This window comes from Aphidius gifuensis, linkage group LG3 (genome assembly GCF_014905175.1).
Source record: "Aphidius gifuensis isolate YNYX2018 linkage group LG3, ASM1490517v1, whole genome shotgun sequence".
NCBI classification, from domain to species: Eukaryota; Metazoa; Arthropoda; class Insecta; order Hymenoptera; family Braconidae; genus Aphidius; species Aphidius gifuensis.
The window spans coordinates 19,658,640-19,674,790 of record NC_057790.1 but is presented as its reverse complement, the minus strand read 5'-3'; the positions used below and the strand labels follow the sequence as shown (position 1 = coordinate 19,674,790).

The 16,151-nt window shown below is 23.3% G+C and overlaps 4 protein-coding genes across 6 annotated transcripts; 3 read left to right on the top strand and 1 right to left on the bottom strand.

The window, feature by feature from the left end:
* Nucleotides 1-5,277: 5,277 nt before the first annotated feature.
* On the top strand, nt 5,278-8,874 carry LOC122852540 (putative zinc metalloproteinase YIL108W). Of its 2 annotated transcripts, none has more exons than XM_044152411.1 (3): nt 5,278-5,524; nt 6,329-7,761; nt 7,836-8,874. In XM_044152411.1, exons 1-3 carry the CDS (start codon nt 5,522-5,524, stop codon nt 8,047-8,049), a joined length of 1,650 nt encoding a protein of 549 aa, XP_044008346.1. In that variant the 5' UTR covers nt 5,278-5,521; the 3' UTR covers nt 8,050-8,874. The 2 variants fall into 2 exon arrangements, with proteins under 2 accessions (XP_044008346.1, XP_044008345.1); XM_044152410.1 differs by lacking the exon at nt 5,278-5,524 and adding an exon at nt 5,902-6,264.
* A 158-nt stretch (nt 8,875-9,032) lies between these two features.
* On the top strand, nt 9,033-10,206 carry LOC122852538. Of its 2 annotated transcripts, none has more exons than XM_044152406.1 (5): nt 9,033-9,267; nt 9,398-9,453; nt 9,516-9,640; nt 9,710-9,860; nt 9,925-10,206. In XM_044152406.1, exons 1-5 carry the CDS (start codon nt 9,117-9,119, stop codon nt 10,108-10,110), a joined length of 669 nt encoding a protein of 222 aa, XP_044008341.1. In that variant the 5' UTR covers nt 9,033-9,116; the 3' UTR covers nt 10,111-10,206. The 2 variants fall into 2 exon arrangements, with proteins under 2 accessions (XP_044008341.1, XP_044008343.1); XM_044152408.1 differs by having other exon boundaries at nt 9,906-10,081.
* Nucleotides 10,094-11,195, bottom strand: LOC122852539 (transmembrane protein 17B-like). Its single transcript, XM_044152409.1, has 4 exons — nt 10,938-11,195; nt 10,737-10,840; nt 10,530-10,643; nt 10,094-10,464 (listed from the first exon to the last, which is right to left on the bottom strand). The coding sequence occupies exons 1-4, from the start codon at nt 11,026-11,028 to the stop codon at nt 10,213-10,215; spliced, it is 561 nt and encodes a 186-aa protein (XP_044008344.1). The 5' UTR covers nt 11,029-11,195; the 3' UTR covers nt 10,094-10,212.
* Nucleotides 11,196-12,760: 1,565 nt separating this feature from the next.
* On the top strand, nt 12,761-16,142 carry LOC122852537 (protein mini spindles-like). The gene is made up of 3 exons (XM_044152405.1): nt 12,761-12,909; nt 13,035-13,094; nt 13,174-16,142. The coding sequence occupies exons 2-3, from the start codon at nt 13,041-13,043 to the stop codon at nt 14,947-14,949; spliced, it is 1,830 nt and encodes a 609-aa protein (XP_044008340.1). The 5' UTR covers nt 12,761-12,909; nt 13,035-13,040; the 3' UTR covers nt 14,950-16,142.
* The last annotated feature ends 9 nt before the right edge of the window (nt 16,143-16,151 follow it).

The window sequence follows — 16,151 nt, the reverse complement described above, 5'->3', positions numbered from 1 at the left end:
CCGGTCAAAGTAATGTATTCAAGGCCACGATGTTATTATTCATGCGTCAAGTTTTACTTTCATCCACCATCATAAGCACCAAAATATTTTCCTCATGTTATTATTAGATTTTTTTCACTCTTTTCAATCTTTATTTATTTATATTTATTTATCTAACATAAAATCGAAATTAATTTTCGGGTATAAATATTAAAATCAAAATTATATGTTATTTGATTTAATTAATTTTGTAGCTTGTTAAAATTGAGTATTAATTTTTAAATAATATTTTTAAACTCGAGCTAATTGTTGCTTAAATTAATTATTGTAAAAAAAAAAAAAAACTTTAAGCATCAAGAATATAATATTGATCTTAATCGAAAGAATTAAAAAGTCATTTATGGAAGCATAAAATTATTCTATTATGCATTGTGACAATGAACTAGATAAATTTTATCGTGTCTAGGTTAGTAGTCATTATTTAATTCAATAAAAAAAATTTCATAAAATTATGTATAAATTTAAGGAAAAAAAAAATAGTATATATAAATATTATAAATAATTTTAAAATACCCATTAAGTATACAGCTTGTGTTAAACAATGTCATCAATTGCATATTTTTATTTTAATTTATACACGTTGATGGCATTGATCCACATTAAATCCAAGATCGTAGACAAATATGCATCAAATGTATTAATCACTGACACAATTAAATAAAATAAACTTGTTAATAAATATTATTATTATTTAACCAAAAGATATTTTTAAAAAAAAGAGAAAAAAAAAGATTTTTTTTAAATTAAAATTGTAAATATCTAACGAATTTTAATTTTTGAATATTTATTAGACAGTATAATTAAGCATGAGTTCTAGTTATTTAATTATATTTTACAAATTTATTAAACAAAATATATGTATATATAAATTTTTTTTTTTTCATGATCAAGTTTGTCGAGATACTACCGAGGCTGACACTGGCATTGGCCTACTCTCGCAAACGTGATTCACTTCACTCTCCTGCTTCACAATTTTTTTTTTTTATTAATATTAATTCTCACTATCTGTTGCACACCAACTTCAATCGACTCTCACAACGTGTTTATATTTATTTAATTTTAATCATTCAATTATGTCTCATAAATTTTTTTTTTTTTTTTTTTCTTTAATTTTTTTCTTTATCGTTAGTTTTTTTTTTCCTGAAGCATTTAATGCTCAAGATGAGTCAAATTTAATTTTTCAGATATCTCCAAAATTTAATAACCGCTTTCCTTAGCTTTCACTTTGTAAAAATTTAATATTATTATGACAAAAAAATTACCACCTTTTAAACACATAAATATACTTTTTATTATTATTTCAAAAAAAAAAATCTTTTATTTTGTTAAAAAAAAGATTGTGAATATTTTTATAGATAATAATGATGAAAATGAGTTGAGAAAACTTTGATTAAATGTGAAACACGATTATTAGAAACTTGTTCAAAATATAGTCAAAGCAAATTGTCCTCGTTTTCACACAAAACCACAGTGTATATATTTAATAGTCCAGAAATATGTTTGTATAAAAATATATTTAGACACAAAATTAATTGCAAGATCGATAGTTAAATTAAACTGCAGAAGAAAGCTTCTTCATATTGTCATTTAAATTTTCTTATATTTTTATTTTTAATTTGCAAAGACACAATTCACTTATGTCCTTTCTTAATTTCCTTTCCTCGTTTTTCTGTTATGAAAGTGCTGCAAGTGGAACACAAAATAAACAATTTTTTTATTATTTATTTTATATATATTTAATCATAATCGACCGACTTACTGCAGTAATAAACTAATATATAATTAACAATAATAAAATAAATTTAAATGAGTAAACATTTCACCTTATCAATGATACATTTAATTTTTTTTTCTCTCTATCAAATTTATTTTTTCTACTACTTGTCAATTGATATATACAAAATAAATATGAATAAAAAATTTTGTATTTTTTAATCCCATTAATAATTATTTAAATATTATTTATATTCCAATTTTAATATAGAAATTAAAATGAATTCTTCTTTTGCAAATTTATTTTTCACTCTTTTACAAATGAATGTTAGAAGATAAAAGCGATGAATTAAAAAAAAAAGTTGTAAATAAGTATATCAAGGTAACGAATGTAGACAAAAGTGAAATGCAATGTGGAAAAAGCGAAGAAGAAATAAAAAATAAAAATAGAATAAAAAAAAAAAAAAACAATTTAGAGAGAGAAAAATAAATAGATTGAAGGTATAGAGAAAAAGAGATCAGGAAATTGTGTGTTTATATAGGAATTGCACTTTCCTCACTTGTCTTCTTTTTCACAACATATATGTACGGATAATCAAAAGGTCTATAAATACAAAGAGAGTGAAAATAAGGTTTTAAATTTTCCAAGTAAATTAATTAACCAATATCAATTAATTTATTCTCATTTTTTTTTTCTTTTTTGCCTTGAATAAATAATGAAATTAAAAAAAAAATAAAAAAATATACATAAAAAAAATGAATGATCTAGTTTTTGATGTCTCTTATTCTATGTAAATATTATATATGCATATATTTATACATATATATATGTGTATATAGTGGCAAGCAAATAAAATAAGTAGTTTTTTTTATTTTCTTCCGTGCATCGACCTCACAAATGTAGGCCAATTGTGGGCGCACGCAATCGTCGCAACGATTTTGAAAAAAAAAAAATAAAATAATATATATATATATATATATATATAAATAAATAAATAAATAAAAGAAAAAATAAAATAAAAAATATCCCGTCCCACTTGCAACGAGTACTTTCACGGTCGCTAACCTCGAGATCGTTTCTTCGCAAAGAGTTTAACGTACTACGACCGAGAAAAATCCTCCCATCATCCTGACAACACGTCGTCGTCCATACAAGATGAAATAAATAAATAAATAAAATAATAACTTTATATATACAAATAGATGTATCATCAAAACCATCTGCAACTATCCCTTCAATGAAAAATATTAACCGATATCGCACAATTCAATACATCCCTTTTTTCATTTTCTTTTTCTTATTAAATTGTAGGAATACATTTTCTATTGAATACAAAAAAAAAAAAAAACATACAATGTATATTGAATTGAAAAATTTGTATTAAAAGTTCTTTTATGAAAATTTTATATTAATATTATATTGTCAATATTGTTATGTATTTTTAAAAATTGTTTTGAGCTTTTCCAAATTATTTGCAAAATTTGATTGATAAAAAGTTTTATATATTTATCATAATTAAATAGAAAAATATATATACAAAGTTTAAATATATATGTGTGTCGACCTGTTTAAATATAAATAATAATAAATAAATAATAAAAATATAAATAAATAAATGGTTAATGTATCGAGGACAATCAGTCAGTCAGTTAGTGTGTTATGTCTCGTTATCTTGGATAAGTTTGGCTTCTATAAGTTAGGTAAATTATATTAATGTTAATAAGAAAAAATAAGAAAATGATGCCAATGCAATTTTCAATGTTCGATTTCACTGTTCTCACGATCTAATTTTTTTTTTTTTTTTTTTTTAATAATTTTTTTATTTCTATTAAAAAAATATAAAATAAGAGTCCCCCATAATTTTTATATAATTTCTTTTTTTTTTTTTTATGTGGTTTAAATAATGTAAGATGAAAAAAAAAATTTATTATTCATAATAATTAGTTAATAAATGAAAAATTTTGTATTTTGAATGGTTTATTATATATTACTGCATAAAATAAAAATTTCCCAATGTTAACTTACTTGGGTTTTAACATTACAACAAGATAAAATTGTCATCTTGAAAGTTGGCCTACTATCACTGCAAAATATCGTGATTTCGATTCTTAATTATTTTTTTTTATTTTCATTTACTAATGGTATAATTTATTTGTCAAATGAATTATTATTTATCATTATTTTGATTATTTAAATTTTAAATTTATATTAACGTTTTTTTTTTTAAATTTCTCTTCATCAGTTATTCAATTATAATGGCCCATTATATAAATCCGCGTTAATATTTTAAATATATATATATAAAAAAAATACAAGTTAATAATTATTATCATAATAATAATCAATTTTCTATGTCTCTAGTTTCTGTCAAATTAAGTTATGTGAATTTTTTTTTACAACCACCCTTGTAATTTATTTATTACTCCAAAATAAATTGGTAGTTAATTTTTATTATGAACAAGTTCATAATCGTAATAGAAATAACAAAAAAAGTTAATATTATAAATGTTTAAAAAATTTTTAAAACAAATATATAAATACATTATTATTATAGCCAAGTTGAATCGAAATAAAATATTTCGTACCTAGCTCTGTACCTCCCTCTAAAATGGTAATAAAAAAAGAAAAAAAATTACACAGTAAATTCACGCAACCTATTGACAATTGACCTTGACATCCTTGTAAAAAGAAATAATAAAAAAAAAAAGTTTTAGATTTACAACAACTATAGATAATATATTTATTTTATTTAAAATTTTTAATTTTTTATTTAAAAAAAATTTTAAATAATAAATTAAAGTTATGATTAACATGTTAAAAAAAATTAGTGAAGAATTTAATGATTTGTGTATTTTTTAATATGAAAAATCTAAAAAAATAATTTTAATTATATTAAACGGTCCAACTTGTATTCATCGCCAATGTTGGGTGTTATTGAAGCCGCTGGCAAAAATCCAAATGTCATTAAGGCTAATGCCCATTCAAATATTATTCCCAAACATAATACAAACATTATCTATTATATTACCTCGTCTAATGATCGACATAACGGTGCAAAGCCGAAACAAAAAACATTTGGTAAAGCAAAAAAAAAAATATATATAACAAAAAAAATGATAATAAATAAATAACTCACTGTTAGATTTATATTTATTATATTTTTTTCTATTCAAATAAATTTTTCAAATCTATACCGTTAAAAATTTATACTCCTGACTGTTAAATAATAATTTTAGTTTATCAAAATAATGAAGGAAAAAAATTGCAATGTAAAAATAAAATAATACAAATATTATTTTAAAAAAACTGTTGTTTTTTTTTGTGGATAAAGAATTTGTTTTTTAATCTTGATATTTATCGGGGTAATATCTCGATTTACTGCAGGCAATTTTGCGTTATTTGGTTTATCGATTGAGACTTTGAAAAACGTGATAATAATGTGAATAAGTTTGTAGAAGAGATAAAAAGTAAAAAAGTTCGCTGGCCGATTTGGCATATCGATGAATAAGGACACTTGAAGGTGCAGATAAGTTTTTTTAATATTATGAGGGGTAGTTTTTAACACCCTCATAGTGACTAGGTGCGTCACAAGGTTCCTCATTGCGACCGCATGCGCTTTTCCAACAATTTCATAAAGTACAATGATTTTATTGGAAGCACAGTAACTCCGCATGTTCGAAGCCGGCTGGTGGTGATCAAAACCTTCCATAGTCGTAATTTAATTTGTTTTTTTTTTTTCGTATATCAATCAAAAATACTTGCATCAAAATGGTAAGTCAATATAATTATTATTTTTTCAATTAGACATTTAACACAATTACTAAAATATATTTAAAATTTTTTTTTAAACTATTGACTATATTTTTTTTATCATTTTTCTAAGAATATGTTGCATTTAAAAATAAAAAAGCATAAGGCTGAATTTTAAGTAGTCACAGTTTGTAATGTTCAGACAAAAAAAATAATCAATTATTGGATATTTAAATTATTAAACTAGTTTCGAAGAATAAATTTATTCTACGTGGAAAAGAAAATTAAATATTAATTTATTTACGTTAATTAATAAAGATTGAAATGCTCAAATTTAATTGATATAATGATTATAAAAAATTAAGAAAAATAGGAGTATTTAGACGTGTTTAGTTTTTAGTCTCGACGATAGTTCGAGCCACCTCCCGAACAAATATAATATAGAATATTTCATTTTCTTCAATGGCAAAGGGCAAAGTAGAAAAAGTTTATTTAGTAGTAGTGGAACAATAAATATTCTTGGTTAGACATGAAAAATAAATATTAAAAAATATATTTACAAAGTAATCCCCAAAGTTATAAATTATATGTCAAAATAATAAAGTTAAAAAGTAGAATAAAATAGTGGAGAAAATGTATCTCAACTCTCGAGTGAACAATAAAGTCAAATAAATTATAAATTGACTTCAAGGTCTTCCAAAAATCTCTTGCTATTTTTTTATAAACTAAAAAAAAACATCTCAGGGATAATGAATTTCAAGGTTTATATTTACTATTTTAAAATTAATTTAAAATGCAAAAAAATTAATAATTTAATTTTTATAGGTACTTGCAGATTCAGGATTGAATGACAATCATCGTCGTCATTCAATTTTATCAAATAACAACAACAAAAACAATAATGAAACAATAATAATATCAAATTTAACAGATGGTGAAATAATAAATCACAGTATAGTATTAATACGTGGTAAAGCACCATCTTTATGTTCATATATAAATATACGTGATAAAAAAAATAAACCAACAGAATGGCCAATAATATCTGGTGAATTTCGTATATTAGTTGATTTAATAAAAGGACAAAATAAACTTGAGCTAGAAGCTGGTGGTATTAAACGTCGTTTAACATTAATTCATGAACCACGTATAACACGTCAACGTGTTACACCAGTATATGTTATATGTGCTGGACATGATGGTTATTTTCAAGGACCAAAAAATCAAGATAAATCACCAGAAAGTGCTGCAACAAGAATTGGTATTGGTGCTAGATTATTACAATGTTTAACTGCTGAAAAATTACGTGAATCTGGACATGGTAGAAAAACATTTCAACTTGAACGTGATATTGATGGTCCTGAATGTTTAGTATTACATAGTGTTTTACATGTTGATAAAGCACGTGAAATGAGTCAACGTGAATTATGGGAATTTATTGGACGTGAATTAATGACTGGTCCATTAGCATCACGTGATAGAAAATATATGGCATTTTTATCATGTACAAGATACAAAGGTTCATCAAATCAAAAAACTTATGAATCAACATTATCAAGAACCCAAGGACATGCTGCACTTGGTGGTGGTGGTTTAGCATTATTTGGATCAGCATGTTTACACACATGGCCAACATGTCTTGGTCAAGTTATTGATAAATTTCTTGATACAACAATTATTGATACTGATTATTTAATGGATGATAGTAATTATCGTGGTACACATGGTGGTTGTTTAGCAACAACATTAGGATCAGTATTACATGAACTTGGTCATACATTTGATCTTGGTCATACTAAAGAAGGAATAATGGGACGTGGTTTTGATTATGTTGATAGAGTATTTATTGGTGGTAGTGGTATTGATGCTAATAGAAATCCAATTAAAAGAGATCCACAACATACAACAATATCATTAACACGACCATTAAGTGTTACTGTTACTGTTAAAGCATCATCAAATATTATTGGTAAAAGAGGAAGATTATTATCTGAAACATCAAGATCATTAACTTGTGTTGATAAAAATAGACATAATGAAAGATTATCAGCACCAGCAAGTCCAGAATTAAATAGATCATTTACAAGAAGTTTAACAACCATTGAAAATAATAATAATAATAATAATAATAAAGAATCTGATAGAACATTTTGGGGACCATCTTGTTCAGCAATACTTGCTTATCATCGTTGGTTTAATTGTCGAAATGACAATATACGAATTAGAGATAATCAAGAAATTCAATATGATGGAAAAAGGTAAATTTAATTAGATATTTAATTAATTATTATTGTTCATTTATATAATAATAATAATAATAATAATGATTTAGAAATGTTGTACGTTCACGTTATGGTATACGTGTTATGGAACTTCGTGAATCATCTGGTGGTATGGTTGTTAATTCACGTCAATTTCCTGGTACAAGACCACCATTAGAAGCACTTGTTCCACTTCCACCACAATATTGTCTTGTACCATTGACTATTTTTGCTGAAGATTCAGTAGGAAATATACTTAAACATCCACTTCCAACTGCCTTTTGAAATTAATCAACTTTTATTCATCAATCATTTTAAAGTAAGATATTATTTAATCTATCTCATGATGATGATTGCCTTTGCAAAATATATACACGATTTAAAAAACTATTTTTTTTTTTACAATATATTATACTCGATAAAAAAAAAAAATTTATAAATTCTTTCGCTTTTAAATTGCATTTATGCAGCAAATAATTATTGAAAAAAAAAATTATATAATCAAAAAATAATGATCCAGGAAAATTGATATATTTAGAATATTTTTTTTTTATTTATTTATTTTTCAAAAATATTATATGAATTATTTTTGAAAAAAAAAAATTAGATATATGTACCTGACTTTATTGTCAATAACAGTGAAAAAAACCCCACTGCTTATATTATTATTTAATTAAAAAAAAAAAAAAAAAAACTCAGTGCATCTATTTTTATATAGATAATTATTTATTTAAAAAATTTAATTTTTTTTTTTTATTGTAAGCATGTGTTATTTACTGCACAAATGAAAAAAAAAAAGAAAAAAATACTGGTCAATAATTTAAGAATGCCTAAAACCAAAAAATTATTATTAAAAATAATTAAAATCAAATTAAATAAATGCCGATAAAGTTAAAAATAAATTCTAGCTTTATAAATTATTATTGACGAGTGCTAGTCAATTATTAAAATAAATCATCATATTGACAGCTGATTCAGTATTATTTCACTAAAATTATTTTAATAACATGTAGCATTCCGAATTCTAAATATATTTAAGCTATTATAAAAATATATAAACGACAATACACATGTATCGTAAAAAATAATAAACAATAATAAAATAAAAAAGAAGCTAGTCATTTTAATTTAATAATGAAATTTTTTATCAAGACAGCTAGTGATTTCAAGTGTAAAAAATTACCATGAAATTTATATTTGAAGACAATTGTGAAGACAATTTTATCGTCTTGGAAGTGTTCCAAAATTTTAAGTGTTCCAAAAAAAAAAGCAAACACAATAGCCAACTTCAGCTCATAAAAAGAAAAAAAAAAAACAAAAACCCAATTAAATGTTTAATAATCTTGGGGAAAATGTCAACAGAAGATCATGCCAATATCCAAACATCATTGTATGATGATAACGAATTGTTACCACTTTTAATAACATTTCCTGAAATAACTGATTGTAAAATCAATACTGAACAATTTCTCAATGCATCACGTGCAGCATTAAAAATGATTGGTAAGACATATCGATTAATATAACTTGACAAAAATATTTTAAAAAAAAAAGCTATTCAAACGTTGACATGAAAAATCACGAGATAAAATTTATCTGTACTTCTATTATTATTATTATTTTTTTTTTCTAGACAGATTTGGAAAAGTTTTTACAGCAATAAAATATGATATGCATACTAATATTGAAGTAAGTGATGAGTAAAAAAAAAAAATCTTAACCATAAATTAAAAACAATATTATAATTTCAGAAATTAACATCAAAATTTAAATCTAATGAGGAAAAATATTCAACACTTCAAGATATGATATTAGTAGAAAAAAAAAGTCATAATAAAAATAAATTTGTGATTGAATCAATACTTTGGCTTGCGAGGTTTTTAAAATGAAAAATATTATTTCTTTAAATGAAAAATAATTTTGTTTTTGTTATTTTATCTTTAAGGGAATTACGAATGATTCAATTGATATTTTCAAGAATTGTTGAGGCACATGAAATGGGTGATCCACCAGAAGAATTATTTCCAACAATAAAAGATGCTTACAGGGAATCACTAGAACCATATCATGGTTTTATGGCAACTCAACTCTTCAATGTACTAATTAAAAATTAATTATAAAAAAAGAAATAAATAAAATAGTTTTTTCTTTTTTTAATAGTTATTATCACGAAATGTTCTTCAACGTTCAGAGTTACTTTTACATCTTGCAAATGGTATTGGAGGTAGAGAAGAAACAACACTTATGTTAATGGAAATATATTCTGAAGGAATAAGAAGAATTATATTAAATCTTCATCGTTTTATGAGAACACATAATTTAGGACCAGTATTACACATTCACTAGCAACATCTTGTACTTTAACTTTTAAACGCTTTTTTCACTTTTATAATTATTTACATGAATTTTTTCTACACAATTTTAATAATGAAATTAATTGTATTAATTTTACTGTATCGATTTAAATTTATTGTCAATACCATAAAGCTGAGCCATATAAAATCTTCTTGAATGATGTGTTGCAATATTTTTTAATGCAACTGTACCAGTTATTATTTCAATTGTAACAAGACTTATCATCATTCCAGTTGCCAATCTTTCAAGAAAATATGGTAACATATTACTATCCAAAAATATAAACATTAATAATGGAAATTGTATTAATGTTGATATTAACCAAAAACTTGCTAATTCTGGTATCTAAAAAGAAAGTTTTTTTTATTATAAAATTAAGCATTATTTATTTAACGAATTAATTTTCTTACTTTTTCAGCTAAATTTCCTAAATAGCCAAAATAAAGTCTTATGCATTCTAAAATACTTATTGTCAGGTAGGTTGCAATTATAACAAATTTGTAGACACTAGACAGACTGTAGTACTGTAAAATTATTATTAAAAATTATTTATTTTTAAATAAAAAATAGCCAAGTATTTTATATATATGTATATGTTTTTTTTTTTTAAACAATACCTGTGCATCAATGCCAAGAAGAATGACAGAAAACCAAATTGGAAATAGCCAAACATTAAAATAAAGTGCCATTTGCAGTGGTAGACTAGATTTAATAAGATTACCTGATAAAATTAAGAACAATTAAATTGTAAATTTGGCTCTATTTTATTTTATTTTAATAATAAATTTAATTTTTCATTTAGTTTGTTTAATAATTACCGGTATCCCAAAATTGTTTTTCTCTATCATGATAAACTAAACCTGGAAATATACGATCCGAGGCTGTTATCACTGTTGATTTCCACACCATTATGAATGATTTTTTTTAATTATCAATTCATTTAACGCGAATAATTAAAAACAATTGTTTACATTATTTATATTTTAATTGAAAAATCATTGTTTTAATAAAAACAACAATTTACGTTGACAGATATATTTGTTGTCATCAGTTGTCAATAAAATAACAATAATAATTATATTTTGTAAACATAAACATTCTATAGCATAAACGTGGATCATAAAAATTTACAAGAAGCGCAAACTCGCTGAAAAGTTCATTTACTTTGATTTTCTATAGACAGATGGCGCTGACTGCGATTTTTAGAATTGTCCGTTGGAATTTTTTTTCGAATTCAAAAAATCCGCGCGAATCATACGTTTGTAAATGAAAAAAAAAAAATAAATATTAAATGAAAAAAAATAGCAACAATATTTTTATATTAAAATAAGTATAAAAAATAATTTATGTAAATTATTGTTTATTTAATTAATGAAAGTTTTTTAAAATATTAAAAAAAATGAAAATGCGTTAATAAAAAAAAAATAAAAAAAAAAAATTAAAATTTATTACATTTTTCATTTAATTAATTAATAATCTGAAGCAAGATTAAATTTTATTTTAAAAAAAATGAGTAAATTTGAGTAAAATTTTGTATCATAAATTGCGTCGTCTCGAATTTGTCATAATATTTGTTAATAATCTTTTTTGTTACCGACAGTTATAAATAATTTAAAAAAAATAATTATTGCAAGATGTCCGTAAGGGACGAATAAAAAAAATTATATATAAAATAAATAAAATTGATAAATATAAAAAAAAGAAAAAACTTGACATAAATATCGTGCTAAAAATAAATTTCACAAAATTTTGAACGAAAAACAGTGAAAATTATTGAAAAAAATATTAAAATAATGAAAATAATTTCTTACCTTGAACTTTCGGAGCAAACACCATTATAATTCTTTTGGAGCAATCGCCATTACATGCCAAAATCTCCAATTAGACGCCATTACAATTCAAGTCCAAATTCGCGAAAAATCCAAATGCAAATCCAAGTCTATCAATAAAACTATTCCACATCACTAATAAACAATTAATAATAATGAATCTACTTCACTTTTTATTTATTTATATCACTAAAATTAATGTAAATTTATTAACAATTAAATTAACAATTTTTACTCATTTTTTTTTTTTTTTCAAAACCGACACTATCTTATTTTAACAAATTTAATTACTTAAACTACTTTAATTATTAAAAAAAAAATAAAAACTCATCAAACGATGCGCAAATTTAATATTTTAATTAATATTTATCAAAATAAAATAATATAAAATTGGAGTAAAAAAAAGCTACGACACCGAATACGCACAACCACCGGCCTCCGATTCTCGAACACAACTGGCTTGAGTGGGGCCCCCCCGAGTCATCAAGTGCTATATCGCCGCGCTCTCTCGTTCCCCCAATATTAAAATGGCCGCTTTATATGCTCTATATAACCTAATGAAAAAAAAAATAATAAAATATAAATTTAACATATTACTTTATTATGTATGAAAAAAATATAAACTCCAATAAATCCTAATTAATGTTCCCTAATTATTTTTTATCCTCTACGATTTTTAGTTGCAGTCATGTCAATGCCCTGATTTAAATATAATACCACCGTTATTTGAATAAAAAAAAAAAAAAAACTGATAACAATCATAATCATAATTATATTCATAATCATAATAATTAGTACATATGCCTGTTGCTTTGTGTGTTGTTCTAAATTGTTGAGACAAATGACATATATTAATTATTAAAATTAATCATTGAGTTAATTAATTCTGGTTGAATTTAAATTAATTAATTGTCTTCTTGATCTAGCTAAATATACATTATACACTGAGACAAATTTAAAGGTAATTAACACATGCAATTAAATATTTTCTATTGTTATTAATACTTAACCAATAATATACAATATTAACAATAAAAAAATAATAAAAATAACAATGACAATTTTGTTTTTATTTATAAATTTCAGAATAAAATGGAGATGGAAATTATGGACGTTAAACACATCAAATATTTTTGTCTTTACGAGGTAATTTGTAATATTTATTATATTAATATTTATTTATTTTATTTATTTATTTATTAATGTTTTTTTTTTTAATTTACAGACACATGTTGTTCGTTTTCGTGGATTTATTAATTGCATTAAGCTATTTAATAACATTAATAATGAAGAATCACCAGTTTGGCAAGAATTTATAAATTTAATAAAAAATTTTGTTACTGAAAATCATGAAGCAACCAAGAAAAAAGGCCTAGAAGCTGCTTTGCTCTTTGTAGAAAAAGCATCATGTGCTAAAGAAATTGTCAATGAAGTTGTTCCAGAAGTAATCAAGTGTTTTACAATACCAAATGATGAAATTAAAAATTTATCAATTGAACTTTTATTGTCGTTTATAAAAATTGGACAATATGAAATTGTTGAAAATGAACTTTTAATTGGATCAGAGTCAGATGATCTTCAAATTGTTGCTTGTTGTATCAGTACACTTACAATAGCTCTTCAACAATTTGATACAATAATAATAAACTCAAGTGTCGTGATAGAAAAATTGCCAGAGTTTTTAGAAAATCAAGATGAATCAATTCGTTGGAAAGCTATTGAGTTGACAGTTGAATTGTATCGTTTGTTTGGTTCTGCAGTAATAGACTGTCTGAATATGATGGATAATCATATGATGGTTGAATTGGTTGATGAATTATTAAAATTGGATAATACGGATTATGTTCGTTCATCTCAAAATACAAAATCGAAAAATTCGATAGTACAACATGATAATAATAACAATAATAATGGTGATGATCAAGACTTAATGTATGAAGTTGATGAAGAAGTTGTTGATAAAAATATTCAAAATAATTATGAGAATCATCAGGACATTTTAAACGATGATAATCAAGATAATACAAGTGAAAATAATCAAGATGATACAAGTGAACATAATCAAGATGATACAAGTGAAAATAAACAAGATAATACAAGTGAAAATAAACAAGATAACACAAGTGAAAATAATCAAGATAATAAAGATTCTCAAGTTGACAGTGTTGTCAAGATTCATAATAATATTTCTGATGAAAATAGTCCAGGTACTTCTGTTGAAAATTATAAAGTATCACCTTCTGATAAAAGCTATCAAGAACACACTAAACCTGTTGAAATTGTTGATGTAATTGATCCATATGATTTGATTGATCCAGTCAATATTCTATCGAAGCTACCACCTGATTTTCATATAAAACTGTTAACATATTCATTTCCTATTCAAAAAACTGCCTTGTTATATCTTAAAGATTTAACAGAAAAACATAAAAAATTAGAAAGTGGAGTCTATTTTTATATTATTGGATCTTTAAATAATATAATATCCAATGAAGGTTATAACTACGAACTTATAATTCTTGCTGCAAAATGCGTGATTGGATTGGCAAATGGTTTGAGACAAAGATTTCAAATTCACTCTGCTAATTGCCTTTCGGTTGTTTTTAATAAATTCAGAATGCAAGAACCATGTATTGTTGCTATTTTACGTGAAACAGCTGATGCTATTTATCAATCAATGAATATTGATAGTATTTTGGAAATTGTCGTTATGGCATTGAACAATAATTGGAATGCATCAATAAAAAGTGAAATAGCTGGATTTATTTCAAGATGTTTAACAACAACTCCAGCAACAAGTTTGAATAATAATTTATTGAGAATTTATACTCAATCATTAATAGGTTTATTGGACGATCGTAGAGTTTATGTTAGAAATAGTGGCATTGAAACTTTAGGAAAATTCATGAGTATTGTTGGTGATAAAAAAATCATGCCATTTTTAAGTAACTTACATCAAAAAACAATTGATAATATCATATACTTATCTCAAAGAAACTAATGAGCTATCAAAAATCAAGAAAACTAATCTATTTTTTATTAATATTTTTTATCATTTGTTTATTATTTTTCTTTTACATATGTTAAATTATTAACACAAATAATTTTATCATTTGAATCAGTTAAACAGATGTTATCTGTTGTAAAAAAAACTGAGTAATTTTTTGTTGGATAATTAATTGGAATAAAAATTTCCAAATTGCGTTTCATTATTGTTTAAAAGTATAATATTTGGCACATTTTTATTCATGCATTGATCAAAATATTCAAGTGTGCTATTTAATGATTTATCAAGATTATTATTAATTTCATAAACTGTTGCATTGTAATCATTATAAATTATATTCATAATTTCTTCACACTTGATTGCCTCGAAATCATCGTTATATTTTGGGCCTCGCCAGTTTATCTACAAATTAAAAATTAAACAATTAAATATTTAAATTAGAAAATTGACATAAAAAAAAATACTAACTGAGTCTAAAAATTCAGTAATTTTTATTTTATATTTAACACCACATTTTTCTGCTTCGTCTTTTGATAAATTTAAACAGAAATTTGTATGTCCTTCGTTTTTTCTGCAAGATGCTTTTTTTTTTAATTCCATGATACAATTGTTATTAACTCTATTGTTTATTTCATTCATCAAACAATCTTTATCAAAATCAGTGTCATCAATCTATTGTTAAACAATAATATTAAATGTTTTTATAAATAAAATAATTTATAGTTTAGAAAGTAATTGTTTTATACTTACAAAACGAGATTCAACTTGATTTTTTTCTTTTATAAAAATTAAAGTTATCAAAAATAATAATAAAATAATTTTATTCATTGCTGGATTGAACTTTTAACGATGATGACTTTCACACAAATGAATAAAAAGTGATCAACATTATCTAGAATATATAAATAAAATAGTGTATTTATAAAAATTAATCATAGCTATCATTAGTTGGAAAAATAAAATATTTTTATAACTTGAATAAAAAAAAAAAATAGCCTTGAACGATATAAGGAAATAAATAATTTTTTTATAAACCAAATAATTAATTGTTTATTATTAAATATACAATAATAATAAAATAAAATAATTTTTTTATAAATTAAAAACAACATGTGGATATTTATAAATTTCATTTTTAATATTTTTTTTATGTTTATAATTTTATAATAAACAATTTTCTTTTGAAATTAAGAATT